Source organism: Xiphophorus maculatus, chromosome 16 (genome assembly GCF_002775205.1).
Source record: "Xiphophorus maculatus strain JP 163 A chromosome 16, X_maculatus-5.0-male, whole genome shotgun sequence".
NCBI classification, from domain to species: Eukaryota; Metazoa; Chordata; class Actinopteri; order Cyprinodontiformes; family Poeciliidae; genus Xiphophorus; species Xiphophorus maculatus.
Genome location: NC_036458.1, coordinates 20,832,445 through 20,860,286, shown reverse-complemented (window position 1 = coordinate 20,860,286; position 27,842 = coordinate 20,832,445). Strand labels below are relative to the sequence as shown.

Here is a 27,842-nt window from a genome sequence, read left to right as displayed (position 1 = left end):
CGAATGACACCGTGGTGTTTTCGTTTGTTACCCCGGTAACAAAAGATTCTCAGATGAATATCAGCTTGAGTAAAGCTGTCAAAGATAGAAGCAAACAATCATAGCCAACGTACAGATTTATTGGTTCATACTGAATTTCAAATATTCTTTACAACACGGTTCACAGAGTCATTATGTAGAGTTAAAAAAAAGAAATAAGGCAATAAAACAAAGACACTTTGACAAGAAAATTAAAGTTACACCAGTTGAACTGTCAAACCACTGTAATTACTGTAATTATTAATGAGTTAGGCAAAAAGAGAACATGTAAATCAGTCCACACAGTAAAGTCATAGTTCCACCAGACTTTAGAGGTTTTTTGCCCGTTGTTTGAAAGATGAACATTTTCTCAAAGATGCACCAAAAACTGGTGACCAGAACTGACAAGACGTCTCCAGCCAAGCATTACGACCAAACTTAAAATCTAACCTTTTTTCCGATCAATTAGCCGACCATGCCAACAGGTCATGCTATCGACCCTCTTCGGTGTAGTAGCCGTTATTGAGAGAAGATTCAGAGTTGTTCTTTTGAATTGTCCAGCGCTGAAATTTAGAAATGTTAGTTGTCTTCAGAAAATCTGACTTAAGATTACAGCGAGCATCATCCAAGAAATACATACAGAGATTGATCATGTTAGAAATGCTAACCGCACTAACTACTGGCGCAGGATGTGAAAACGTCGTCTTTTTTTAAACAATAATGGCTTCCTGTTCTACTGCAGAGCTGCGTGACACCACTGCTCTCTCCGTCTCTCTCACACACAGACCCGATGCGATGTTGGTCTGGTTCCAACAGAACTGCGTAATGACTGACTTCTTGAGTCCTGTACATAGTTACAGTAAATGTATGAATAATTTAATAATTTGACATATCTGGCATTCAATGAAAGTTTTTTTTCCTCATTCAAACACTACGTTGGACACAGTTGCTATTTATACCGAATGCAGATTCCTTGCGGGAAACAGTTATATCTTTCATGGCAAACTTCGACATACATTTTGAAGTGTGCTTAAAAATAAGTGAGTTATCACATATGCAGAAGAATTTGGCTGTATTCAGAGTGTTTCTTTACTTTACAATAAACATTTTATGCGTACAGATATAGTTTTAATTTATTCAAACCTCGTAATAAATATAGTACTAGACAGTAATACATATTGTAATGGTAGGTCAGAGCTTTGAAAGAAATCTGACGTGTGTATCTCTGATTCTTATCAATACTTTTTTTCTAGAATTTAAAGGTCAGAGTATTTTACCCATAATATCAGTAGTTTTGTATCAAGTGAGCAACTTAACAAAACCCATTTAGGAAACTTTATAAGATACATTGTTGTTAAAGCTTTTTTTTTTTGTCTTGGGGAAAATAAAAAGCTGATGTCCGCAGCAGTCCCTTCAATAAATACTGACAGCCAATCCCAGTGCGCCGTTTGGACCTGTGGCCTCGTGGCCTAATACAGACAATTTGAGGTTCTGCCTATTGAAAAAGGAGCTGCATGGCGGCTCTGTGTGCAGTCAACCTTCTACCTAGCATCCAGGTTCTGCTTCTGTAGACTAAGCGATGTAAAACCGGCCAGTAAATCAGTCACTTCGTCCACCTGAGAGAGAAAACAGAAAAGTAAACCTTTTTAAAAGTTTCATTTTGAACAGGGTTAAATGAAAAACACCTGGATACTGTCTAGCTCACCTGCTCTCTGGTGCGTGTGTGCTGCAGCTGCGTTGAAATGTGCTCCAGTCTTTCTTTCGCCTCACTCTGGCCCATTAGGTTCAGGTACTCTCTGAGCATCTGGATAATCTGCAGGCGGGAAAACGGCAGGTGAAACCGCATCCGTCGCTATCGGCGACGCGTTGGGAGCGACGCGAACTGATTTTGTACCTGGGTGACTTCCCCTCGGAGGGTCTCCAAGCTGCGCGATTCTCCTTCCTGCAAAATGTTGAGCTTGGAGCGCGCCAGGTGCAGCGGGGTCCGGCCTGCGCGGTCGAGGGCGTCCACGCGAGCTCCTGAAGAGAAACGATAAAGAAAGCCCCTCTAATGTCAGGCATAAAAAGAATTGGATCAACTTACTTTGAAAATCCCCCTAGATTCTGGCAGACATGTTACAGTCTTTATATTATCTACAATGTTATTTTAGCTGGATGAGTTTACATGTTTGAAGAAAAACACTTAAAAAGTTTAGAACAAGCTTTAGCAAAACTTAACAGTATTATGTGTTTTCCAGGCATATAGTGTTATTTTATAGCACAATCAACCAACTGTGGTAACCTCAGTTGTTATAAAAATGCTATATATTATGAAATAAAGTAAAGTAAAAGATATTTGACTTCATAACTTAACATCTTGAAATTGGACCTCTGTCTCTTTAAGAAATTCCTGCTCTTTCTGTAACTCCGCCTTCAGGAAGTCATCACAACATGGCTCCTCTATTAACCCTCTAACAATGTTTAACTAGCTCGTATAATGAGCTCAACAGATGCGCAGTTCCACCAGGTGTTTGCTAATTACTGCGGACTAGTCTGAAGGAGCGGAGCAGAGGAGGGCTGCTCTGTGAGGCAGAAGCTTGGAAACTGGAGGAGGAGCTTCGTCCGGGAAGGCGGGGCTAAATCCATCAAGGCGTTAAAAGTTTTTCTCAAGCAGACATGGAAAAAAATTTTTAAAAACATGGCAACATTCCAGGAATGGTTTTGATGAGGGAATAACATGATGTAAAGCTAAAAAAAAAAGTTGATTTTACCTAACACTGGCCCTTTAAATAGTGTTTTCCAGGTTTGTGAAAATGATTATTGATTATTGCTTACTCTTGTTTGTTCATTTTTGCTGTTTTAGTGTTTGGCAGTTTATTAGTTTTCATTTTAGCTAGTAGTTCAGTTGAATGCTACTAGTCTAGTGAGTTTATTTATTAATCTACTTTAACTGGAAGGTTAAAACATTTTTGAAAATAAGCTCTTATATTTTGCATGTACAACTCGCTGTTCAAAAAAAATCATCGGTGCTGAACTTGAATCCTTCATCTATTGTATTTAATACCTAAGCCTCATCAGGCAGGTATTCATTCTTTAGTAATACTCATCCAAGTTACTAACTTTAATAATTGCCTATAAATAGTTATTGATAACCAAACGTGTTGTTGCACAACAGTGAGCAGTGAAAATAATAGAGTCAAAATTCAAGCATGCAAGTTTTCTACAGAAGGTCTCACCTGATCTCAGCAGGGTGGTGATTACAGGCACGTGGTTGGTGCAGGCCGCTGCAGGGACACACGACGAAATGAGCAGAAGTTGCAAATTTCAGAACATGCTACGAAATACGTAAGGTTTACAAGAATCTAACTGAAGTATTGCTTTGGGCTTTTCTGTGCAGGATGACCTTTAAGAAAAGCAGCTCAGTAAAAACCAGAGTCAGGCATTTCCAGCAGCTCCAGTTTTCACAGGTCAGGAGGGCGGTGCAGGTCTTACCCAGGTGCAGAGGGGTATTTCCCAGGCTGTCTCTCTGGTTGGGGTCGGCACCATAACTCAACAACAGCTGCACTAAAGCAAGACAAGAATATCTGACATTAAACGTCATGTTCACAAAGAGGACGGCATATAAGGATTGATGTAGATACGAAAAAAGAGAGAACATTTCCACCAAAAAACTTCAGATTAATCTCAGGAATTTGAGAGAGATAAAAAGGAAATGTCTGAGCTTGAAAAGTCAGAATTTTATTTTACTTTTCAAACTCAGTATTTTACACTTCTTTTTTTTGTTAATTTCTAAGATTAATTTCAACTGTTTTTTCATTCTTATAGCAAGTTTTTGATTTTGCAAACTCAGAAATTTCCAGGTTTTTTTCTAGAAAATTTCTAAGATTAATCCAAAAAAATTGTTTGTTTCTTTTAGCAAGTTTTTGACTTTTCAAATTCATGTATCTCCACTTTTTTTTCCCCAAGAAAATTCTTGAGATTAATCTCAAAATTTTAAAGATTTTTCTAGCAAATCTTTGACTTGTCAAACTAAAAAATGTCAAATTTTTCTTTTTGTAAATTCCTGAGATTAATATCAAAACTTTACGTTTTTTTTCTTCCCAGTAAATTTTTGACTTTTCTTTTTCTATCTACAATAGCCCTAACATGTCGCCGTGGTTACCAGGTGCCAGTAACATACCGATGCTGTCGTTGCCATTGCAGGATGAGAAGTGAAGAGCCGTTCGGCCCTTGTCGTCTGCAGCACAAGGGTCGATGTCGTCCTGCAGGAGCTTTCGCACTTTAAAAAAAATTTAAAATACACAGGGAAAAAAAACGCAATTATTTCTTTTAATTCCAAACCTTTGAACTGTGTCGCCTACTCACTCGTACCCGTGTCTATGTCGTTGCTGTTGGCAGCTTCCCTCAGTCTTTTAGCAGCTGTGGAAAAAGATGGACAGAATTATGATTTCACCAACAGCCTATGTTACAATACATAATGTTATTTAGGTAGATATAAATGTAAATTAATGCAATAATAAACACATTTAAATGTTTTTTTTATTATTATTATTTCCAAGCAACATTTTTACTTTTTAAAAATGTATTCGGTATAGATACAGTGCTAATTACTTTTATCTCCAATGTCATATTTTTCAGCTTTAATACTAATATGTAGTGTAAATGTTTGGCATGGGTAATATGGCTCTCTGCCCCGGGTGCCAACGTATGAGGGGTCAATTATAAAAATTAATAAGATGTTTTCTGTCACTTTACACCGTGACAAAGGTTTCTGTTACTGACTTTCACACTCAGCCACTATTTCTACTGCAAACCACGTGTGGCTGAAGTTAGTGTCTGATTCACACCATTAAAGGGCTATTTTAATGTTTTTGAATGTATTTAAACATAAATCTTACATATATTCGCTGGTTAAACTTAAACTAAGTAGCTCAACACTAAACCCAGACAATTTAAGCTTAAGGAAACTTTTATTCTTAATGGAGCAACACAAAACATTGGTTCTTAAACCTTTAAGTACCGACTTTGGTTCTTAAATTATATATTGTACCTTCTTAATGCCAGTATTATTTATTATTCTGTTACTTCCTTCTTTTGGATTATATAAGATGATTATTTTCTGATTTTTTTTTAGCTCTCAAATGAACAAAGATAATTATTTTTTGTCCCTGTATACTAATATTACAAAGTGACAGCTGAGGAAATGATTGGATTTGTTCAGTCTGAATGTGTCGTCTGGCATTTATTGCACGATTTATAGATTTTTGTTATGTGGATCCTAAGAATTTTGAATATAAGTTTTTAACACGGCGGTCCGTTTCGGACTAGACGGTCCCTCTTACCGTAAATGTCTTTCCCCAGGGGGCCCAGGTTCCGCACGGCTCGCTGGTGTCTCCTGGCCCTGCTCCCCGCTATCTTCCCCAGCCTGCTCGATTCGGCGACCGGGTCGAACTCACCTCGCCCCGGCTCCCACAAAAGGTGCAGGTACCTGAGCTCTTTGTCGTCTCTCGATCCGACTCGACCCAACACCATTTTGCCTTCCCCTATCCCACTGATCCCGAACCCCACAGATGCTGCTGCCGCTTCTGCGCCCACGTCCTCCATCCTTTCTGCGGAGCTCCGCGGCTCCGCGCCCGCCGCTTCCCGGGTCTCACCTCCGGCTACGTATCCTAGCATGCATTCCCCGTCGGAGATGGCTCGGTCATTTTCCGAAACAACGACAGAGCTCCATCCGTCCATGTTTTGTTTTTTTGACTGTTACATAGGTAGCTCAGTTTATAATAGTGTATCCTTACAAGTTCTACCAGCCAGCCATGGAGGCAGCCATTAACGTACCGTCACTAAGACGTCCGGGTGACATTGCATGAATAGTCATGAACTCTCTTACAAACGCAGTCCCGTCATATCTTAAGTTCAACTATTAAAACAAAACGTTCAACCAAAATGTCAGCTATTTAACAATTTACATGTCGTTGCGTCAAAGTAGTTACAGAGACAGCTATTGGACAGTGATTAGCTTCGAAGAACTAACAACCAATCAGAGTTCATGATATTTATACGTTACTCTCCACTAGCGTCAACCCAACAAAGCAGCCAATCAAAAGGTACCAGTGGGGGACCAATCAGCGTCCAACAACCGCTGAAAATACGGTAGCGAGATAAAAGTCTGTACGTCAACGTCGCCGCCATATTGTGGGTGATGTTTTAGTTGAAACGTGCAAAAAATCAAACAAACAAAAAAAAAAATTCTTACTATTCAGGGAAAAGGAAATAAAAGGAAAGATTTTGTGTTAGAAATTCAACACAGTTTATTTAAGTTACACCAGGGTGGCACTGATATTTGGTTCTGTAGGGTACGGTCAGGTGAAGGTGGAAAAGACAATAAAAACACAGACAAATTTAGTTAAAAAGGTTTTAGAGGGAGCAATAACAGCTACAATTCCTTTTGGGAAAGGGGAAGGAAAATTAAGAGTAAAAACACACAAATATGGCAACAACAAGGTGAATTGAAGATAAGAAAGACAGGAGTTTATATAAAATACAAAACTCAATGTTAGTCGAAAGTAGAAGGAAAGAAATAATGATGAGCTTAAGAGTAGGTCATATCTTTTTAAATGACATTTTATGTTTAATTGGGAGAAAAACTCATGATTAATGTGAAGGATGTGAGGAGAAAGAAAATGTAGAACATGATGAATTGTAAAACATGTGAACCTGAAAGGGAGAGATAGAGAAAAAGAGTAAGAAGGACAGGAATTGAGTCTTAAATGAATGTTGGGAACTGAAGGAAACATAGTGGATATTTAGAGATTAAGCAAAGCATTATTTATTTAAAAAATAGAATTTAATGAAAATATAGAATTTAGTAGTGTTGCTACACATTCATGTACAGTAGGTGGCGGTATGCACCTGAAAGTTGCTTGTGAACCGCAATAAAAGAAAAGAAGAAAACACGCACGTACCTGTGTATGTACAGCCCTTAATATTATAAAACAAACAAAAAACATTGTAACTGGTTTTTGTAAAGTGATTCTGATGCTCACTGACTGGTTGTCAATACTGAAAAAGCATTATATACCGTATTATGTATGTTAAATCCAGGTAAAATATGAATAAAATAACACTTGTGAAACTCAGTTATATAAAAGAAATATTTTAACATAATAACTGATCTTTCAAGTAACAAGTAACATCTTCCAGTGACCAGCAATAACTTTGTAACCAGCAGGTTATGACAGAAATTTTTAAAAACTTGCAAAAGGAAGGATTCAATGGAAAACCACTTTTGTTTTAGTCTAACATTGCCTAAAACTTAAGGGAAAAAAAGAAAGTTTTGAGTTGAAAAAAATTGCCCATGATGGCAGTAAAGATAAATTTCTCTAGCTTAAGGATAAAATATTTGATCTTCCTGAGAAAATGACAAGAGTGGCATTTTCCGGTCGTTGTAGACAGGGGGAGAAAAGGGAAGAGCAAATTTCCTCCAAGACACTCAGAAATTTTGAGATTAAGAAAATTGTAAATTTCAGAATTTTTTCTCGCAAGTTTTTAACTTTTCAAACACATCAATTTCCAAATATTTTTTTTATAGAAAATTTCTGCGATTACTCACAATATTTCAGAGCTTTTTTGGCGGAAATGTACCCTTCGCTTTATTTTTTATGTTCCATCTACAACGGCTATAACACGCCGTCGTACAAAACATTATTTTGTGGGTAATACAATCAGAGGTCAAGCGTCCAGAGGACACGGACACTTCCAGCTGATCCCGGGTGGCTTGGAAAAGTGGGGGTTTGCTCCCGTTCCGGCGGTGACTTGCCCGGCTGGCACCTGGCGGACGCTGCGCTGCGCGACGCCCTACCGAGTCAAATATCCCTGCTGACAAAACAGCGGCGGCTTACGGTGCGTGAGAGCTGAGCGGAAACAGTTTTCTGGAACGCAGGAAGAGACACAAACAACGGTGAGGAACTTATGAAGAGGATTAAAGAGAAACTGAGCTGAGGAATTTGCCTTTGGAAGGTGTGGTTCAGAAATCTGAACTGAATGTTTACACAAGACCAGGAAGATGAGCTTTGAGCCGCTGTGGCGGCAGCGTCAACGAATCCGTGCCATCAGCTGAGCTTCCTTAGAGGGAAAAAGTCTTTACTGGTTGACATCCAAAACTGTCACTATGTTGTTCTGTTACAACTACTGCAAAACTGGAATTTGAATGTTTGTTTGCGATTTGAGTGACAGAATAAAGCGTCTGTATCTAAACTGGATCCGTACGATGGCCAGTGTGAATAGAAAAAAAGGAGTAAATATCTGCCAAAAAAAATATCTCAGGAATGTTTTAGAAAAATAAAACGTGGAATTTTTTTTTACTTTTGAAACTCAGAAATTTCCTTGTGTTTTTGTAGGACATTTCGGTGTTCTCTAGAAAAGTTCTGAAATTAATCTCCAATTTTCTGAGTATTTTGGTAGAAATTTACTCCATGAGCCCTGCTACGCCGTTGTAGTCTTCTTAAGTTCACTATTTTTTTGTTAATCCACTCTTACATGAAACTGTATTAAACTGAATGCACACAAGCACATAAAGAAACAATACCTGCTCTGCCTTTTTATCCTTTGAGCCTTGAAATATGTGCTTTTTTTTTTTATTGTTACCGCTTTTCTTGTCTTCCAGATTCACACATAGAAATTTTTAATAACTCAGCATATGAAGGACATTTCTGTTATAAGTTAAAAGAAAAGATCTTGGTTTCCACTCAAGTGATTCTGCCACAAGATTTTACTACTTTCTACGGGAGAGGAGTTCTGGGTAGAACATTTTTACAGACAAGTTTTTTTTCCATCTTAAATGTAAAATTTCTAGACATTTTTTTTGACAAATATTTGGCTTAATTACTTCTGAGTGTCTTGTTCTTTCAGTAAATGGCCTTTCCTTTGAGTCCACTTAACGATTAATCGGTTATTAAATTAGTTGACGATTAATTCAAAAATTGATTAATCACCATTAATTCGATTAACCGTTTCAGCCCTAGGAGGACGAAAACCAAAATAGTTTAAATATCAGCCGTTTGTAAAAGATTTCCTTAATTTTTGGTGCTTGGTGATCAGCTAGTGCTTAGACGTGGAACCTATCTCGTGTAGCGATATTGTCTATTGATATGTCTGCACATCTGCGATAAACCATAGTCGCCCCACGGTTGCTAACTTAGCAACTTTGTCACTACATTCAGCGACTTTTTACACCAAAAAAATCTCTATCGGCTTTTTCAAGATCGGCCAGAATACTACAATCGGTGTGCCCCTAATATTTTCATTCAACTAAAATAGTGGGAATGGTGATTTTGATCACACCAGGAAAAGTTCGGTGTAAATCATACGCTCTGTTTAAAGAACAGATCTACCTGTGCTGAAGGCCCTCAGGTCAGAGTGGACACAGTGCTCCAGGAAGCGCCGCAGAGGCTGGATGTGAGACAGCGGAGTGTCCCACTCTGTGAGGAAGTCCTCAACCATGTGATGAATCGCCTTCGGCCTCGGCAAAGGCCAGCCGTGGGGACGCAACTTCATGTCCTGCTCTGTAGTAAAGACAAAAAATAAATACAAATAAACCCAAATTCCTGAGCCACGATGTCTTATCACGACGGCAGCATCCATACCCGTCGGGAGCGAGTCGTAGTAGTATAAAACAGGGTGGAGGAAGTTGGATTTCCAAGCCTTGGTCCAGTCGGTTTGTGACCTGCCGAGCCCCAGGTAGTCTATCTTACTCTTCCCGTACTGCATGACCAGAACTATCAGTCCCTGACTGGACACGTCATGGCCAGAGAGAGAGGAGAACCGGGGCAAGGCCTGGAGCAGAAACTCTTCCACGTACTCACAGTGGGAGCTAGAAGGCGAGGAAACCAGGCAACACATGCAAACAGTGCAGAAAGGAGTCACGTTAAATACATGCAATACGTTTTAGTCTGAAAAATAAAGAGTATGAACATTTGAAACAGGAACATTTGTAGGAAGCAGTGCTGTAACTAATAATTATTTTAGTTATTGCTTATCGTCACCTTAATAAAACAATGGCCTAAGGCATTGTTTTTTTACGAAAAGATTATTTAGGCAAAAGAACAAAAAAAAAAAACTTGGGCTATTATGTTAGGAAGGTGACCTTATTCTGACGATTTTTCTGAAGATTAATCGATTAATCGGATAAAAAAATTGTCACATTTGGCAGATTTTTCATTGAACCTTTTTTAATGTGAGAAATACATTAAAATATGGAAACGAATAACTCATTTTGTTTTTTAAATAAGCAAATAAACATAATTACTTTCCTGAGTATGGTTCTTCTTTCAGAAAATGGCCTTTTTTAGAGTCTTTATACTCCAGTTAGCGATAGATCGGTTATTAAATTAGTTGGCAATTATTTCAGCAATTGACTAATCAGATTAATCGTTTCAACCCCAGTTGCACGAATAGCAAAATACAAGTAGAAGTTTCCATAAACTCGTGAACTGTTTTCAAGTCATTGGTCTATTCTGACCAATTCTGACCTCTTCTTCCCTGTTTGTCGTGTCCGCTCCATGGCTAACCTGCAAAATGGCCGCAGAGTAAACAACGACTCCGAAGCTCAAGATATCAGAGAACCGTCTCCTCACCCTCGGAGAAGAATAACATCCCCAAGCGTCTCAAACATCTGGTACGGTCCGGAGGCCTCCCCGACCCGCTTCAGGATCCAGGACATCAGCTGCGTTGTCATAAGTCTGGTCGATGGCCACGTGTTGCCATGGTGACGGTATTCCAGCACACGGTGAACGGCTCGGGCTGAGGCAGAGAGGTCGAGCGGCATATTTGAACATTTAAATGACGTGAAGGGACAGAACTGTGGCAGCTGGACGCTACCAACCACCGTCGCTCGCTTCTACAAATTGGAATCAACGTTCCGAACTGGGCTTTTATCGCATCATTTATTCCAAAAAATTTCTTATCCTGATAAGGTTTTGATTTATCGCTGTCACAATAAACTCCAATCAATTAATGATTTTTGTCATTATCACAATAGTACCACAGATAGTTGTGATAAAATGTTTCTGAACCTTTTTCTGACCTGTGTAACGGAATCCATGGACGAAGCCCCCAGCGGAGGATCGGTAGTCTCTGGAGTGAGAGGCGGTTCCCAACAGGAACAAACCGGGCGTGTTCTTCCCCTCGTACCACGCCGTCACGCCCGGCAGTCTCCCTTTCGCGTTTTCGCTGGGCGGCGGCCGTGCAGAGCTGAGGAGATTGACGTGAAGAAGCAGAAGAAGAAGAAAAGACGTTCTTTAGGAATAAATTGACAGGTACTCCAGGAAGCCCGGTTCTCCTGATCCGTACCTGTCGAAAATGCTGAAGTTGAACCTGAAGCCAAGGCAGCGGATCACCCGGTCGTAGGGTTTGCGCAGGGAGAAGTTGTCGATGTGGTCCGGAAGCTCGTCCCGGGTATCATCTGATCCTTTCCCCTCGTCGCCGTTCTGCTTGAACTGCCTTAAGTTTAGAAAGAGCTTGTCCCTCGTCTCTGGATTCTTTACTCCTGACCTCTTCCTGCCCCTTTCCTCCTGTTTGGTGATGACTACATCCTCCAAGCGAGCCTCCGCCAGACCGTCCAGAGATTTCAACTGGTATGTGTCTAATACCTCGTTATTAACAGCCCTGGAAAGAATAAACATAGCGAAAGTATGTTTTTTCCCAGTCATGTAAAAAACACAATAGTAAATAGTCCTTATTGTCACGTTTATCGTTGTCACCACAGTACCACATCGCCCCTGCCTTAACTCTGAGCCGATTTATCGGTGCAGCCCTGCTTTCCTGTGTTTACACCTTTCTTTACCTGAGATCTCCAACGTAATGCGTCTGCCAGGCCAGCCGGACGGTGCTGGAGCTGAGCATGTGCACCCGGCTCGCTCTCCCTAAGATGCTCTGGGCGGTTTCGAAGGCGGAGTTCCCTTTCCCCAGGATCAGCACGGCCTGGTCCTTGTAGTCGTCAGGGTTGGTGGAGATGGACTCGTAGCCCTCGGCCAGGTGCGACCCGGCAAACTCTACCTCCTGAGGAACCCACAGGCCCGTGGCGACCAGGAGGATGCTGGAGCAGAAATGAACGGCTTTAAGATTTGCGTTTGAAAAGAGAATTGAGTTCCAGCATCACTATTTTTCAGAAAACACACTTCCTACATGTTGGCTTTAGCGCGACAACACGTGAGAAAGTTCAATTTCTCTTTTTCTTATAAGCTACCTGCATGAGTAATCTGCTGCGTGTTGATCGGTGAGGACGTAGCTCCTTCCTGTGGCTGACCGCACCGACCTGATCCGTCCGATGTCCACGCCGTATTTCACCTTCAACCCCAACTCCCTCTCAAACGCCGACAGGTAGAGAGGGAAGGCGTCGGCCGGCGGGTAGAACTCCCCGCTCGCCCTTTTGAACAGCAGGTCCGGCTTATCGCTCAGCAGAGAGTTCCAGTCGTGCCGCAGGTTGAACTCTGCGTTGTGTCTTCCTGTGTGGATTTTGTTAATGCTAATCAGCTTCCTGTGCCTGGGATATCTTTAAACACAGAAAACAAGAGAGAGAAACAGAAAAAAAAAAAACAATGACTCGCTTTACAATATGACGCGTTCTCATGGATTTAGGGTTCTCGTAAGGTTTCCCACTTGTTGAAGAAGCTGCCCGGACCGGAGTTCCTCTCCAGGATGACGTAGTCCCGTTTTGCCTTGGAGAGGAAGAACCCCATCTGCAGGCCAGCAGGTCCGGCTCCGAGCACACAGTAGTGGTAGTGGCTGGTGCCATTGTGGAGATAATCGTTGAAGGAGGTTAGGACAAGGCCAACCAGGGTGAAAAGGATGAAACACAGAAGGTTTGCCTCCATAACCTGATGGGATAGGAAGAAAAGTGGCAATGAGAAAATGTGTGATGCGGGGTGGGGTGTGATAAAGGATAAGGCTTGGATACAACATTTCAGGAAATACAAAAAACTGATTTGTGTACTAATGCAATATTAACAGTGTTAATAGAATTCACTAGACATACAGTCATATTCAATAAATTAGAATATCCTGTTCTGATAATGCTGCTTTGAGCTGGGCTCCGCTAACTAAAGAGTTAGCTGTGCTGCTAATCTTAAAGCAATAATCATCAACATTAGTTCTGCTAGCACCAAAGTGATACACCAACACGGTATTAAGCGGGAGCTAATGCTAAGGCGCTAACTTCAACATTTGACATTTATTGTTTACATGTTTGAAATAAAGATTTTATCATCTTTATTACCTGTATGCGCAAAATAATGAAACTTTAAAACTTGAGTGATGTGGACAATTAATCTATAAAGTATGCACTTATAGGGAACTAAGTTACTAAACTAAATGTAACCTTTCAATAATATTCAAATTCAATCAATCAATCAAATTTTATTTGTATAGCACATTTCAGCAGCAAGGCATTTCAAAGTGCTCTACATCATTACAAACACAGAAACAGTCATTCAACATAGAATCAACAATCAAAACACAGCATTAAGTCAAGTTCCATCAATAAATTTGTAATTGATTACGTTTCAAATACAACTCTAAACAGGTGGGTTTTTAGTCAAGATTTAAAAGAAGTCAGTGTTTCAGCTGTTTTACAGTTTTCTGGAAGTTTGTTCCAGATTTGTGGTGCATAGATGCTGAAAGCTGCTTCTCCTCGTTTGGTTCTGGTTCTGGGGATGCAGAGCAGAACCAGAACCAGAAGACCTGAGAGGTCTGGAAGGTTGATACAACAACAGCAGATCTTTAATGTATTGTGGTGCTGAGCCGTTCAGTGATTTATAAACTAACAACAGTATTTTAAAGTCTATTCTTTGAGCTACAGGGAGCCAGTGGAGGGACTTTAAAACTGGTGTTATGTGCTCTATCTTCCTGGTTTTAGTCAGAACGCCAGCAGCAGCTTTCTGGATCAGCTGCAGCTGTTTGATTGATTTGTTGGACAGACCTGTGAAGACGCTGTTGCAATAATCAATACGACTGAAGATGAACGCATGGATGAGTTTCTCTATATAACTGTATATGCTGATACTTAACATCTTTTAAAATGTTGACATATTTTGTGTTTTGTTTTTGTTTTTTCTTTAGAAACTGGCTGAACAGCCAGACAATAGAAAGCCCCTTTCATACAGGTGGGGTTGGTTTGGTTTTGTGTGATATTTTTTAGCGCTCAATGACCGGCAGCTTTCTGTGGACAGGTATCCATGAACTCCTTAGCCTTGTTCCCCCCAACCCTGGTCCTCAAGGCGCACTGCCCTGCCCCCTTTTAGACGTTTCCCTGCTTTCAACACGCCCCATTCAGATGTTTGCAATTCCACAAAACCCCGTTCATCATCCAACAACTTAATTAATGTGTGCTGAAGCAAGGGGAAGCCTAAAAACAAGCCTCGAAGACCAGGGTTGGGGAAACACTGCCGTAGCCGATGCCATGTCTCCCTGCCGGGGATGCGGAGGCTGCTGCCGTCGCGGCAGCCAGATGCGACGCCGCTGTTTAGCGCCACGTATCAATCAAAGATGGAGGATTAACGAAAAGAGCGTCACCTGCTACATGAGCTGGCGGCCTCTCCCGCCACATCAGATATGTTGAAACGGCAGCATGTTTGCAATCATACGGCCTTGACAGGCGCGCTGAGAGTGCAGTCCTCGGTAAATTTCCACCAGCAGCCGTCTTCCAGCCCGGGCCGTGAAAACCGGTGTAAGCCAATGAGAGCCGCCTGCTGAAAGGGGGCGGAGTCACAGGAACGACGTAGAAAACAGTGGAGCGCGAGTCATGTTTCAAATTCGCTTAAAGAGACATTTTATACAAAATATCTGACATGTAACAAGCAAGTTGGAGTTATCTAAAAAAAAAATACTGTCGATCCGGATTTTATTCCATCAACACTCCACATACGCCGTATGAATCTTTTACATTTTGATGGAGGCTGTTAGGCCAGGTACTGTGAAGTTAATTGTTGTGATAAGTGAAGGTAATAAAACCGCCACTAGAGAGCAGTAGCGATAGTTAAACTGTGATTAGTGACTAACAGAGAGAAGAAGAGTGAGAAGCACCGCCATTGTGGATATTTGTGCTGAGCAGCAATAAAGTAAAAGAGTTTTGTTAAAAGTTTAGCCATGAAGCTTCTGTAAACAATAACAACACCATACTTTTCAAAATTCCCATGACGGCTAAGTCAGAGTATGTGGTCATCAGGACAACATTGGAGAACTACGGCAGACTAAAACTGAAATAATGTTACATCTTATGTGTTATGTGTTAGGAACTTACATAGAAAATGTATTATGTTAATTCATTGGACATGTTCAGTATATGTTATATATATACAGTATATATATACATTTAAATAGGACGTCTTTTATGGGGTTCCATATGTGTCAAAAGTATTTTCGTGTGCTTTTGTAATGGAAGCTGCCTTTGTATGGGGTTCCATTTGTGCTAAAAATATGGAACCCCGAATACGTTTGGCTGTCTTTCAGCAATGTATTTCTTCCTCAGACTTTTTTTTTTTTTTTTGATGTATCAGAGTAAAAAGATTGAGTACAAACGCAAGTCATACCTTTTTACAATTCTTGCTTGTGAAAAATGTTTAAAACAAAGTATACTCTGACTTCCTAACTGTGCTCCGTGTTACTCTGTCTCATGAAATCTCCCCCAAAAATGAGTGACTCCAAACATCCCTCCTTTGAGTTTTGCCTCATCATGTTTCACAATTTTTGCCGGCTTGTATTTAAGTCTGCCTTGTCACGTTAAGCTGCTGCTGGTTCAGAAACATGACACAGCGCTCACACTTCCCATTTGACTCAGCAGCTACGACAGCAGGATGGTATAAAAGAGGCGGCAGGGAACCGAGAGGCCAGACTGGAGCCTTCGCAAAGAAGAGGCAACTTCTGCTTATACAGGCAGGACTACGGATTACCAAACGTAAGTACAATCTGGTCAACTGATTGCTGTTGCTTTAATGGGGCTTTGAACAAGCACCATAAAGAGTTTAATGTCATCTGCGTAGATGGAGACGCTGAAGAGCGCAAGGAAAGGCGACTCGGGTGAAGCCAGCAGGTTGATTGCTTGACGAGATTTTAAAAAATGTCATTTTTTTCCAGCGTGTAGTGAAAAAGATTTTTTTTTAAATTACATTTTGTTTGCCGGCTTTCTTCAGCGACTTATCCGACCAAATCAAAGCCGCCACTAAGGAAAACCACTTCAGAGCTGAAAACACACAGCTGATGCTCAGCTACCAGAAGGGACAGATTACTCTGCAACAATACAAGGTATGGTGATTATACTCACCGGACCTTCTTTTATTCATTTTTGTGCCCCTACATCATCTTTAAAAAGTGCGTATCCCTCTAATGTACCATGCTAGGTCCTGTTGTTTTCCCTCTACGAGATCTACAAAGCCCTAGAAGAAGAGCTGGACAGGAATTCCTCCCATCCCGCCGTGGCTCCCATTTACTTCCCTCAGGAGCTGGCTCGCTTGGAATTGCTGGAAAGCGATCTGGAGTATTTTTTTGGCCAGGACTGGGAGAAGAGAGTGATTGTCCCCGCAGCCACGCAAAGATACAAACAGAGACTGAGAAAGGTGGGTGAAAATGTTCTCTGGTCAGTGGCGGTTCGAGTTTGAACGGTGCCTCCCTTCAGCCCCCCTGTCCGTATTTATTTTGACAAACACGATAAAGGTGTTTTTTTTTGTAATCTGAGTATGGTAGTGCTGAGGTGAGCAGTCTATAAATTGTTGCTTTCATGTTTAAATAATGTTTAGGAGGCTCCAGAGTTTCACTAATACCATGAATGTTTTGTAAATGTTAAAGCTCATAAAACTTAAAAATTAGCATCATTAGCATTATTAACAAAATATCGAAAAAAGTTTTGGACACATTTGTAATGGAAAGGCAGCTACAGTCCACGACCTTGCGTATTCACGGAGTGAATGATGAAACTTTTTTCTTCTTTTTGACTGGTGGCCAAGTCAACAAACTGGTTTTCCAAAATCAAAACGTGCTACTAAGCTAACTAAAACAACAAACATAAGCGCTATGTCTCATCCATCAAGGAAGAATCATGGTGCTTTGTTGTCTACTTTACAAATAGACAACAAAAAAAGTTTAAGAAATCTTTGATTTTACAATGTGACGCCCCCTAATCTGTGCCGCCCCTTGCAGAGAACCACATCAACCAATATTAAGGAAAAAAAAAACCCACACTATTATCTGCATTCTCACCAAACTGACTTTAGAAGCACTTCCCTGGGTCATCTTTCAGATCGGCCAGGAGAACCCTGAGCTGCTCGTCGCCCACGCCTACACCCGCTACCTCGGCGACCTGTCAGGGGGTCAGGTGTTGGGGAAAATCACCCAGAAATCTCTGGGGCTGAGCAGCAAAGAGGGACTGTCGTTCTTCTCCTTCCCCGGCGTGAGCAGCCCCAACCGCTTCAAGCAGCTGTACAGGAGCCGCATGAACAGCGTGGAGCTGACCGAGGAGGAGAAGGCAGCCGTGCTGGAGGAGGCGGTGGAAGCTTTCGAGCTGAACATCCAGGTGAGGGAACAAGATTCCGGGTTAGAGGTCAGTGACCTCTAACCGCATTAAACCCCCTCCATGTCAGCCGAAACAGGAACTGAAACTGTAGGTTCGCAGAGCAAGCATGTTGAAACTTGGCGATTTGACCAAAACATGTTTTTTTTTTTTTCTTTCTTCTTCTTCTCCCTATCAGGTTTTTGATGACTTGCAGAAAATGCTGAGCATTGCCACAGAAACGGACCAATCAAGAAGCGACGTGGGAGCTGCCAGGTTCACGGCGTCTCCTGTCCTGCAGCTCGCGGTGGGACTGTGTGTTGCCCTGGCAACAGTTGGGGCTGCAATGTATGGGATGTAGAAATGTGGCTTTTATAGTCAGTATGCACGTAGAGCACTTTACACACTAAATCAAGGGTGTCCAAAGTGTGGCTCGGGGGCCACTTTTAGCCCTTAAATGATTTTGTTTGGGCCCTGACCCCAAGTCAGAAGATTTGACCCCCACACATTTTTTTCTCTTTTATTAAGGCCCTTTGTATGTTTTGGATCTATAAAGATATACTGATTTCATACAAATTTTGTTTATTGTTAAGCAGGTAAAAAATATTAAAAATAAAAAATAGAAGAACATTTTTTCCAGTTTTAATTTAATGTATTTTGTTGCCCCTCTGATAGTTTAGCCATTTTTTTGCCTCTTGGCAAAAAGTTTGGAGACAACTGCACTAAATAATTAATTAAGATGGAAGTCTGTACTTCAACAGAAACTTCTTTCCATGTACAATATACTTTACAAAGGTTGTGGTTGTCTTTCAAACTTTAAATTTGTCTTTTGTAAACAAACTGTAGTGTTTTTTTAGGGGGATTTAATGTAGTTAATCAACAAAGTAGTGTATAATTGTGAAATGTAATAATGATTTATGGCTTTGAAATTAGTTTAAAATAAAAATCTTTAAAAAAAATAAAAATGATGCTTCGACCACATTTTTTACTGCACTCGTTGACCGAGACTACCAGCACTAATTGGCTGGACCTCTATTGAATTAACTCAGTTTTATTAGGAATTAATATTTTTGCACTTATTTTATGCTATCTATTTTTTATTCATCATTATGTTCCACAAATCTGTAAAAAAAAACAACAACATTTTGTCAAAAATTTTGTTTTGTAAAAGCAATAAAACCCCCCCAATGTGTTAAATGCTATTGAAAGACACTAAAGTCCAATTAAATTCAGTGACGTTTCTGGTTCAATGTGAAATTCTCAATGACAGATGTTTCTATGGAAATCCATGTAGCAATTTGATAATTTCCTGAAAAAACAACAAATCGTGCCGTTGGATCGTGTGCTTACGACTTTTTATTTATTTAAACAGAATCTTCATCTCAACAGCGACACCTTTAATCCATTATCTCGGCTCTAAATTGTGAGAAATGTTATTGTCAGAATCCATCCTCAGTTACCCCAAAACAACGCAGACCAGAAACTATTTACAAAAACAAACAGAGCAGAGGCTCCTCTACTTGACCCGGTAGAGGGCCTTCCTCTGCATGCGGTGCTGCAGCTCGCCCCTCCTCAGCATCAGGTGGAGGACCTTGTAGATGGCGTGCTCCGGATACTTCTGCAAAAGCAAGAGAAAAGAATGAGCGGCTAATGGTGTTGGAGCAGATATATCGTGCATCGGTAATCTGTATTTAACTTTAACTATAAACTAAAATGGATAAAAATAAAATGAAACAAAAATATACACAAAACGGCCATATTCAAAAGCATTTAACAGTTTGTTGTACAAAACTGACTAATGTCAGTCGATGACGATGTAAGAGCCGACCGATCGTGCATCTCAACTTTTCCATAACTTTGCTGGTGGCGAGTTGGAAATCTCGTTAATGCATGCGCTTTGGACTCCGGCTGACCTGCTTGGTGAAGTCCTGGACGATGCTGTGCTCGGACACCTGGGAGCCGATGGCGAAGCGTCTCTTGAGCTGCTTCTCGACGCGGGACAGCATTTCCTGGTCTTCCTGCGAGGTGAATCCCTCCACTCCTGGTTCAACAGCGAGAAAACGTTTCAAACAATCGATCTTGGCGAAGAACAACGGCCGAACGCCGTGAACGTCCGGCTCAGTAGACCTCACCGGAGAGGCTGCCGGACAGCGCCGCGTCCAGCGTGGACACCTGGAAGAGCCGCAGGGCCTCGTCCACTTCTTCTTCTCCTGCCACGGCCTGCAGCTTCATCTTAGCCAGAGACTCGGCGATGCGGACGATGGCCTCCAGCTGCCTGTTGGGTAAAACAATCGGGAGAATGTTACCAAAAGATATTTAAAAAAAAAACTAAAAACAGAATGCGCAACGCTATAAAGGTCACGCACCTGACGGTGATGGGGATGGAGGGCCGCTTGTTGGACTCCCTCTCGTGGTCCCTCGCGCCGCTCCTCATCACCACGTACCGGTTTTTCAGCTTCTCAGCAGCCGCCGCCGACAGCCGAGGGCCGCATTTACTGCCAAACACACGCAGACACCAACGCTTTACTGTGGCCGGGAGGGGGAGGCGTAACTCACTCAGACAGCCGGGTTGCAGGGAGCGCTCACGTTCTGGCGTAGGCGATGTACTTCTTGAACGTGGCCAGAGGGATCTCGCCCTCCACGCCCTCCGTCTGCGTCTGGGCGCTCAGGTGGACGTTCATGACGTGGCGAGCCAGAGTCTGCAGTCAAAGGCAGAGCGAGACTGATGGTGACGGCCTGGTCAGAGGTTCACATTCACTTTGGCACGAATGAGAATCATCCAAGTGTCTACGATGAGGCGGTGAAACGGGTCTCTTTTCAGGGTCTAATACCTCAACTGTTAGCAAATATGGCTGCATCTCCGTTGACCATAGAATTGAATAAATTGAAATTACAAAAATGAATTTGCTCAACAGAATCACGCCAATTTCATTTTTGCACTATGACAAGGTGTTTTTTTTTTGGCCATATCAAAATATATTAACTTCGCAAATCTTTTTTCACATCACTTAAGTCTGGAACCGGATGTTACTACTGGAGGAAATGACGAAGAAGACAACAGGAAGATGATGTATTTTTAATGACTTATTGCGTGAACAAACATAGTTTGTTTGTTAGTTTTTAATTGCGTTTCTTATTTAATGGAAACAACACAATTGCAAAATTGTGGGGTTTTTTCCACATTAGCGGGATATTGGACATTTGTAACGGAAACGCAGCTCCTGACAATCATTTATGGGTCAAGCTGCTCTCTTTTCTTTGACTTGCAGCACAAAACGGCTGCCTTTCCATTGACCGTAGGACTCCGCGAATGCGAAATCTGAAAATAAATTTGCTTAATGGAAACAAAGAATTGTCAAAAATTGGAATCGGAACATTGGATCTATGATCTTTAAAAAAGATCTAGAAAACAATCGTTGAGCCCCAACAGAGTACTGAACCAAATTCCTGAATTTTCACCAAACTTGTTGAATCATCAACATCAAACCCTGCATTAAAAAAAAAAGAAAAAAGAAAAAAATGCTCAATAAAAACCCAAAACGACACGGTGCTGACGGCGCTCACCATGTCCCTCTGCTGGTCGTGCTGGTCCTTGATGATGAAGATCATGTCGAAGCGGGACAGGATGGTGGGCATGAAGTCGATGTTGTCCTCGCCCTTCGTGTCGTCCCAGCGACCGAACACGGAGTTGGCGGCGGCGAGCACCGAGCAGCGCGAGTTCAGGGTGGTGGTGATGCCGGCCTGGGAGGAGCACAGATGTTAGGGTTACCACGGCAACCCTCCCCCCTCTCAACGGTGGTTCTGCATTTTAACCCGTGGCCTCCGATAAACACCTTAGCGATGGAGATGGTCTGCTGCTCCATGGCCTCGTGGATCGCCACTCGGTCGTCTTCTCTCATCTGGGAGACAAAAACACAACTTTCACTTTTCCTGGACGTCATAAAACGACTTCATGGAAATATTTAACGGTTGCTGTCGTGGAATAAGGCAGCGTACGATGTGGCGTGGGGGATGATTTGCTGGCTGATCCTCAACGTGACGTGAGACTTTTTCACAAACACTTTAGCTCAAAATAAAACGGGTATAGATAAAAAAGTAAAACATACAAAAAGAAAAACCCACAGCTTATTTAAATTAAGCACCAATAATATTTACTTATCAAAAAAACATTCTAAATCTAAGGAAGAGGATTAGGGTCATTAGAAGAAGGAAAAAAAAGAGTTCTGACTTTGATCTGAGATCAAGTCAAAACTCTGAGTCAAAAAAAAAAGAGGTCAGGATTTCAAGATCCGTCAGAATTTTGACAATCAAAGTAAAAAACGTCAGAATCTGAGATCAAAGTCATTTTCTCTCAGTGGCTCTAATCTTCTTCTGTATGAGTCCACTTACTTTATTCTATTAAACTTAAAATTGCTGCGCTACACTCAAACGTCCACTAGACTTCATTTTATTGAGCACTAGCGAAACCTTCACCATGTCAGCTCATCGTCAACCACCCATCTCAATTAAAAGAAAAAAGTTTGAGATAAGTGATGAAAGTAAGTTTCCCGTTTTGCCCCATTCTGGCTCAAACATAAGAACCGCACCAGAACTCGGTTCCCGCCTTACCTTGTCGAACTCGTCGATGCAGACGACTCCTCCGTCGGCCAGCACCATGGCGCCGCCCTCCATGATGAATCCTCGGGTGGTGGGGTCCCTCAGCACGGAGGCCGTCAGCCCGGCGGCGCTGCTGCCTTTCCCGGACGTGTAAACCTGCGGGGGGCCACAGAGATGCAGAGGCTCAGTCTCGCATCGCTCCGCCTTCCCGGTGCTGTCGCGGCGCCGCGGAGACGACGGCTACCCCGATCGGCGCGCATCTCTCCACGAACTTCAGCAGCTGTGACTTGGCCGTGCCGGGGTCTCCCAGCATCAGCAGGTTGATGTCGCCCCTGCGAGTCAGGCCGTCGGGCAGCCTGGAGGAGACGACACCGAGACGGTCAAACGCGGAGAGAAGCCGGACCCCGAGGCAAAGCGGGGAGGACGGGGTCGGGCTTCCCACCTCTTCCTGGAACCGCCGAACAGAAGGCAGGTGATGGCCTTCTTCAGGTCGTCGCTGCCGTAGATGGACGGAGCCACGGAGCTCGCCAGGGAGCCGTAAATGCCGGGAGAGGCGGCGAGCGACCGGAGCTGCTCCTCCTCCTGTGGAGACACCGAGCCGGTGGCGCCACGGCCTGGAGCGGGCAGAGAGGGGGACGAAAATAAAATAAGACCCGATTACAGAGGGAACCAAAAAAAAAAAAACAGAAGAAAAAAAAAAAAGATGACGTGTATGCAGAAATTCATCCAAAGCATTTCAACCGTTTTGTAAATTAGAGGGTGCACCGATTCTGATTGTGATCAATGCTGATATATATATATATTTTTTTTTTTTTTTCCAACGTTGCCAAGTTGGCAATAGTTGGAGGGATGGGAGTTGAAGGGGGAGAGCCCTGTTAAAGGTAACAGTGGCTGATTTCCAGACCTTTGTAGCAGTCGATAAAATCGGTTTATCGCCAAAGTGTCAGCCGATCGCCAATCTCCCAAAAATTAAGGAAATCTGGGCCGATTTAATTGGTGCGCTCCTATTGAAAATCCTCCAACTTTCACTTTTTCAAAACTTGTAAAAACAGATTTCAGTGCCTTTTATTGGGATTTGTTGCACATAAAGCCCCGTTTACTGCAAAACTCAGACAGGCTGAGGGTAAACTTACAAGGCTTTAGGAATAATAAACATTCAAAATTAAAATAAAATGTTCTTCCTAAGATTTCCAGCAAATAGAAATAATTTTGGCAATTGTAGAAAATTTAGTCTGATTTCACTTCAGAGCGTGAGGAATGTGTTTGTGTATTTTTATTATGTTATTAGGTGTAATTACTCTTTCCTAAATTAACCACACACTTTATCACAAAGCTGTGCAGTTTGAATTTTCAAGCACTTTCAAGGACTTTATAAAGAAATCCAAACTCTGACAAACACTAAATTGAAACTTGAGCATTTCTGAGGATATCAAGCACCAATGGGAACCCTGTAGGTAGGCCTGAAAGGGACAAAATAATTTTAAAAAGCAAATATCCCAAAATGAACAAATAAACCATTGAATTTCTCATTAAATAAACTATAGTAATATACCTTCTAATCATTTTAACAAGATAGATTCATTTAAAAATACATGCAATTTTAAATAGAGAGAGAATATGTATCCTTCGGGGGTCGCCTGTTGATTCGGGAGTTTGCTAGCTGCGTTTTGGGAATAAAACGCGTGTAGCTGGTGGTTGGCATGGCGATGTACTCGCCTGCTCCCTCCGTGTCCATCTGAATGCCGACCACTCGCAGGTAGGACGAGCGAATCCCCACGCCGACGCCCTTCTCTCTGCCTGCTTTCTTGGCAGCGGCCACCTTTTTGATGGAGTAGATCCCCATGATGGTCACCCGGTTGCCGGGCACCACGCGGTCGCACAGATACCTGGGAGGAAACGAGGAAGGAAAAAAGGACAAAAAACACTGAATCTCCGTCTGCAGAACACGTCGCCTCGGATGTAACCGCAGCGGAAAGCCGCCGGCGCCCCTTACCGGTCGCAGTACAGCTGCATGTGACGGGGCATCTCCCCGTGTGGCACGGCGTCCGGCGACTCCTGCAGGCGCAGCGTCTGGAAGTCCACGCAGACGCAGCGGTCCGGGATGATGAAGTACGGGTCCACGGGGCAGTTCACCCTGCCGGCGTTCTCGCTGAGCAGAGACAGAGAGAGAGAGAGAGAGAGAGAGCGCTTAGCAATGTTTGGCGCGAGGCGCAGCTGGGAGGCGTCTCTCTCTCGCCCCCAACCCTGAACTCACCTGTTGCACTTGCGCGGCAGAGCGTAGCCCTGCAGGCCCGGCGGCAGCGGGATGTTGGGCAGGACGCCGCGGCAACCGCGGCACTGCAGGCACACCTTGGTGGCCTTCGCCTTGACTGCCGTGGCCGAGATGACGATGCCGTGCACCTTCACCAGGCGGGACACCTGCTCCGACTGACAGGGGAGGATTTCATAATTAAAGGGGCGGCACTTTGCGTTTTCCAGGCATTTTTTGTACGATCTTACTGAGCTGATGCGACTGCGCTAAGAATGTTAGTTTCAACAAACGGTGTCTCTATGAAGTCTTTAGGGGACAGCATGTTGTGTTTTCCATTGTATTAGTTTACAGCACAATCCAGTAACTATGTTACATTCAGCAGTTATAAAAATGCTGTGTATGTCAAACATGACTTAAAAGAAATTTGAACTTGTAATTTAACACCTTGATACTGGGCCTCTGTCTCTTTAAGAACTCCTACTCTTTCTGAAACTCCGCCTTCAGGAAGTCATCGCAACATGGCTCCTCTGTTAACCCTGTAACAATGTTTCACTGAGAAGTAACTCGTATAATTAGCTCGACAGACGTATTTGCTAATTGCTACTGGCTAGTCTGAAGGAGCAGGGTGGAGTCGTTGCAGCGGACGGCTGCTCTGAGAGACAGAAGCTTGGAGACTGCAACTCTGAGGAGGAGCTTTGACTCGAGGGCGGGGCTAAGTCCTTGCAGGCGTTTTTGCACAGCTGAATGGTTGCCACCGAGATTAAAGGATTTCTCAGAAACACATGAAAGAATCAAGGCAACACTCCAGGTATGTTTTTAGTGAGGGAAAAACATTTTAACATGACGTAAAGCTCAAAAAAGTAGATTTTACATAACACTGACACTTTAAAGTCACCTTTAGGATTTTTTTAAAATATCAAGCTAAATAATCGTTGATAAAAACCTTCAGGCTGCGAATGGAAGCGTGATGGGCGTCGCTCTTCAGCATGACCTGGATGTCCTGCACCGTCTCCTCGCCAACGGGCCGGGGACGGGTCACCTCGTCCGCTACCTCTTTGGCAGCTTCCTCCAGCTGCAATAAAAAAAAAAAAAAATGTATCAATGTGCGGAAAACGAAATCACTGTGATGTAAAAAAAAAAAAAAAAAGAAATAGAGAAGAGAAAGGTGAAGTGACCAGGGGCAGGTTCTCAGTGGGCAGCTTGTAGAGGCAGTCGGACAAATCTTCGTCGAAGCTGGCGAGGTCCTCCATCTCCACCTCCACCCAGAACTCCCCCAGGGTGTAGTGCCGCTTCAGCTCATCCCTGGTTTATGAAGTCCATTAAAAACACTCAGGATTATTTCTGTTGTGAAGCAGTGTTTCTATAGCAACCACTCCAAGCATTGTGCCCGACACTACCACGTTTCCACAAATGCTTTCTGCCTTTAAAGAAGTCCAGATTTAATGACTTCACAATCAATAGCGATTCTGAAAGTGGTATTTGGAAAAACTACCCCCTGCTAAAAATAAAGCTGAAGTTGGCTTCTGATTGCAACTAAAGGGCCATTCCACCTAGTTTTTCCAACACCTCGATGATTCACTGTGTTCTAGTTGAAAAACTGAAAGATCAGACACAACAATCCTAGACCAAATTAATTCTAAACTGATAGAGGAATATTTAAAACAAAGTTTGTGATTTTTGACACCTTTGTTTGATTTGTGAAACGTCAATAAAGGGCGATTTCAGCTATTTTTATGCATCTGGACCACTTCACAATTGCTCCAACTCCAAAACTGCAACATCTTGAAATCAGATTATAAAGGTTTCACAAATCGCACACCACGTATTAGACCAGGGGTGGGCACTCCTGGTCCTCGAGGGCCGGTGTCCTGCAACTCTTAGATGTCTCCCTGGTCCAACACACCTGAATCCAACAGCTGAATCTCCTCCTAAGTGCAGTCAAGTTCTCCAGAGTCCTGTTAACGACCTCATTATTTGACTCAGGTGTGTTGAAGTAGAGATGCATCTAAAAGTTGCAGGACACCGGCCCTCGAGGACCAGGAGTGCCCACCCCTGTATTAGACACTCAACTATTATTACATAACAATTGAGTCCAGGTTTGTAGTATCTAGGTGTTGTAGTTTTGGAGCGTTTCTAATGTGGGCCGGATGCATAAAAAGTGCTGAAATTGCCCTCTTGTTAAGGTTTTACAAGCCACAAGCTTTGTTTTACATATTCCCCTGTGATTGTAGAATAACCTAGACCAGGTTTGAAGTGTCTAAGTATTTCAGTTGTTAAACTAGAACAGATTAAAGACATTTAAAAAAATAGCTATTTAGTTGCAATCGGAAGCCAACTTCGGCTTCGTCTGCTGAAGTGGATCAAAAACAGATTGATTTTTTTGTCCTGATGTGAAACAAAGAACGCCTCCTAATACCTCCTTAAATCATATTTCTTCACCTAAACATCCAACAACGCCTAACTTTGTAAGTTTACAATGAATATTCTCAGAAAAGTCCATTTAATAAGAGCTCGCGGTTGGATTGCCGCCATCTTTTTCTTCTGCTTTGCTTGGCTACACTAAATTCCGTTATTCACCTGTATTTGTACGTAAAGCCGGTCCGGTCGGTTCCCACTCGGAACTGGCGCAGGAACTCGCGGAACCTCTTCTTGATCTGGACGCGCTTCTGTCCGCCTTCGTCCCCGCCGGGAGCCTCTCCTCCTCCTCCGAAGTTGTCGCTGTAGTAAACCCCGGGGTCGTCGAAGCCGGACATCCTGCGGTGAGCTCGGTGGGAGCTGCGGCGACAGTAAGACAGAGCTAAGAAATAATCCGAAGAGAAGGAACCGAAGCCGGCGACCAGAGCTGGACAGATCTGGGAGTTTCGCGGGAAACAAATGAGTGACTTCCTGTCTTACTTTCCCGCGAACTGCTTTCCCCGCAACGCGCCTCCGCTGCCCGCTGATTGGTGGGAACGAACGGCGCCTTTTTCTATTGGTTAAGAGAAAGGCGTAAAGGAAGGCGCGTCACGAGACGGGAGGAGGGGTTTAACAAGGATGGCGCGAAATAGACAACGAAAGGGGGCGGAGCTACAGACCAGCACGAGCTCAAGATGAACGTGGAGAAAAAGAACAGTTAACTTTTAGTTCATGCATTTATTTCCGGTCTCGCCCCTTCTCTTCATAATTTTGGAAATGATTTTTTTTTTTTTTTTTGCTTTTTGACTTCTACTTGTATTGAACCACATCCCTCCAGATTATTTGGTTTCACTGACAACAGAAAAACTCATTTCAATTATTTAAACTTAGCCAAATTAAAGAATCACAAATACCCGCTCCACTAATCAAAAATCACTTGTTTCCATTTCTTTTTTTACATTTCAGTGATTTTATTGTTACTCTTGAGTAATGCCTCTGGATACTCTGTTTCTTCACTAAATGAAAAACAGACATTTTAACCAAAAATGAAGCAAATCCAGATCTATAGTT

General features: G+C 42.6%; 4 protein-coding genes across 4 annotated transcripts; 1 reads left to right on the top strand and 3 right to left on the bottom strand.

Moving 5' to 3' along the window:
- Positions 1-98: 98 nt before the first annotated feature.
- ankrd54 (ankyrin repeat domain 54) lies at positions 99-5,932 on the bottom strand. The gene is made up of 8 exons (XM_014474313.2): positions 5,340-5,932; positions 4,369-4,416; positions 4,178-4,276; positions 3,490-3,561; positions 3,234-3,281; positions 1,913-2,037; positions 1,724-1,831; positions 99-1,634 (listed from the first exon to the last, which is right to left on the bottom strand). Exons 1-8 carry the CDS (start codon positions 5,734-5,736, stop codon positions 1,560-1,562), a joined length of 972 nt encoding a protein of 323 aa, XP_014329799.1. The 5' UTR covers positions 5,737-5,932; the 3' UTR covers positions 99-1,559.
- Positions 5,753-14,750, bottom strand: foxred2 (FAD dependent oxidoreductase domain containing 2). Its single transcript, XM_005813519.3, has 10 exons — positions 14,563-14,750; positions 12,652-12,869; positions 12,239-12,544; positions 11,837-12,088; positions 11,344-11,658; positions 11,078-11,244; positions 10,629-10,794; positions 9,639-9,865; positions 9,387-9,557; positions 5,753-7,925 (listed from the first exon to the last, which is right to left on the bottom strand). The coding sequence occupies exons 2-10, from the start codon at positions 12,864-12,866 to the stop codon at positions 7,852-7,854; spliced, it is 1,893 nt and encodes a 630-aa protein (XP_005813576.2). The 5' UTR covers positions 12,867-12,869; positions 14,563-14,750; the 3' UTR covers positions 5,753-7,851.
- Positions 14,751-15,845: 1,095 nt separating this feature from the next.
- hmox1 (heme oxygenase 1) lies at positions 15,846-18,489 on the top strand. The gene is made up of 6 exons (XM_005813512.3): positions 15,846-15,943; positions 16,029-16,078; positions 16,179-16,290; positions 16,386-16,601; positions 17,282-17,554; positions 17,730-18,489. The coding sequence occupies exons 2-6, from the start codon at positions 16,029-16,031 to the stop codon at positions 17,889-17,891; spliced, it is 813 nt and encodes a 270-aa protein (XP_005813569.2). The 5' UTR covers positions 15,846-15,943; the 3' UTR covers positions 17,892-18,489.
- Positions 18,490-18,868: 379 nt separating this feature from the next.
- Positions 18,869-27,289, bottom strand: mcm5 (minichromosome maintenance complex component 5). The gene is made up of 16 exons (XM_005813513.3): positions 26,955-27,289; positions 25,553-25,679; positions 25,321-25,449; positions 24,381-24,553; positions 24,120-24,275; positions 23,843-24,012; positions 22,569-22,740; positions 22,371-22,482; positions 22,139-22,282; positions 21,364-21,429; positions 21,095-21,271; positions 20,117-20,229; positions 19,897-20,025; positions 19,663-19,805; positions 19,444-19,571; positions 18,869-19,148 (listed from the first exon to the last, which is right to left on the bottom strand). The coding sequence occupies exons 1-16, from the start codon at positions 27,128-27,130 to the stop codon at positions 19,047-19,049; spliced, it is 2,217 nt and encodes a 738-aa protein (XP_005813570.1). The 5' UTR covers positions 27,131-27,289; the 3' UTR covers positions 18,869-19,046.
- Positions 27,290-27,842: the final 553 nt, after the last annotated feature.

What these genes read in the sequence shown, in the direction of transcription:
- ankrd54 (XM_014474313.2), bottom strand. Translation starts at nt 5,736, where the DNA reads ATGGACGGATGGAGCTCTGTCGTTGTTTCGGAAAATGACCGAGCCATC. An exon ending in CAATGGCAACGACAGCATCG is followed by an intron (nt 3,562 to 4,177) that starts GTATGTTACTGG and finishes GTCTTGCTTTAG; the next exon opens with TGCAGCTGTTGTTGAGTTAT. An exon ending in ACACACGCACCAGAGAGCAG is followed by an intron (nt 1,635 to 1,723) that starts GTGAGCTAGACA and finishes TTTCTCTCTCAG; the next exon opens with GTGGACGAAGTGACTGATTT.
- foxred2 (XM_005813519.3), bottom strand. Translation starts at nt 12,866, where the DNA reads ATGGAGGCAAACCTTCTGTGTTTCATCCTTTTCACCCTGGTTGGCCTT. An exon ending in GCAGCAGATTACTCATGCAG is followed by an intron (nt 12,089 to 12,238) that starts GTAGCTTATAAG and finishes TTTCTGCTCCAG; the next exon opens with CATCCTCCTGGTCGCCACGG. An exon ending in GATGTTATTCTTCTCCGAGG is followed by an intron (nt 9,866 to 10,628) that starts GTGAGGAGACGG and finishes CTCGCCTTCTAG; the next exon opens with CTCCCACTGTGAGTACGTGG.
- hmox1 (XM_005813512.3), top strand. Translation starts at nt 16,029, where the DNA reads ATGGAGACGCTGAAGAGCGCAAGGAAAGGCGACTCGGGTGAAGCCAGC. An exon ending in GACTCGGGTGAAGCCAGCAG is followed by an intron (nt 16,079 to 16,178) that starts GTTGATTGCTTG and finishes GGCTTTCTTCAG; the next exon opens with CGACTTATCCGACCAAATCA. An exon ending in TTACTCTGCAACAATACAAG is followed by an intron (nt 16,291 to 16,385) that starts GTATGGTGATTA and finishes GTACCATGCTAG; the next exon opens with GTCCTGTTGTTTTCCCTCTA.
- mcm5 (XM_005813513.3), bottom strand. Translation starts at nt 27,130, where the DNA reads ATGTCCGGCTTCGACGACCCCGGGGTTTACTACAGCGACAACTTCGGA. An exon ending in ATGCAGCTGTACTGCGACCG is followed by an intron (nt 24,013 to 24,119) that starts GTAAGGGGCGCC and finishes GTTTCCTCCCAG; the next exon opens with GTATCTGTGCGACCGCGTGG. An exon ending in GCTGTCCGGCAGCCTCTCCG is followed by an intron (nt 19,572 to 19,662) that starts GTGAGGTCTACT and finishes CTGTTGAACCAG; the next exon opens with GAGTGGAGGGATTCACCTCG.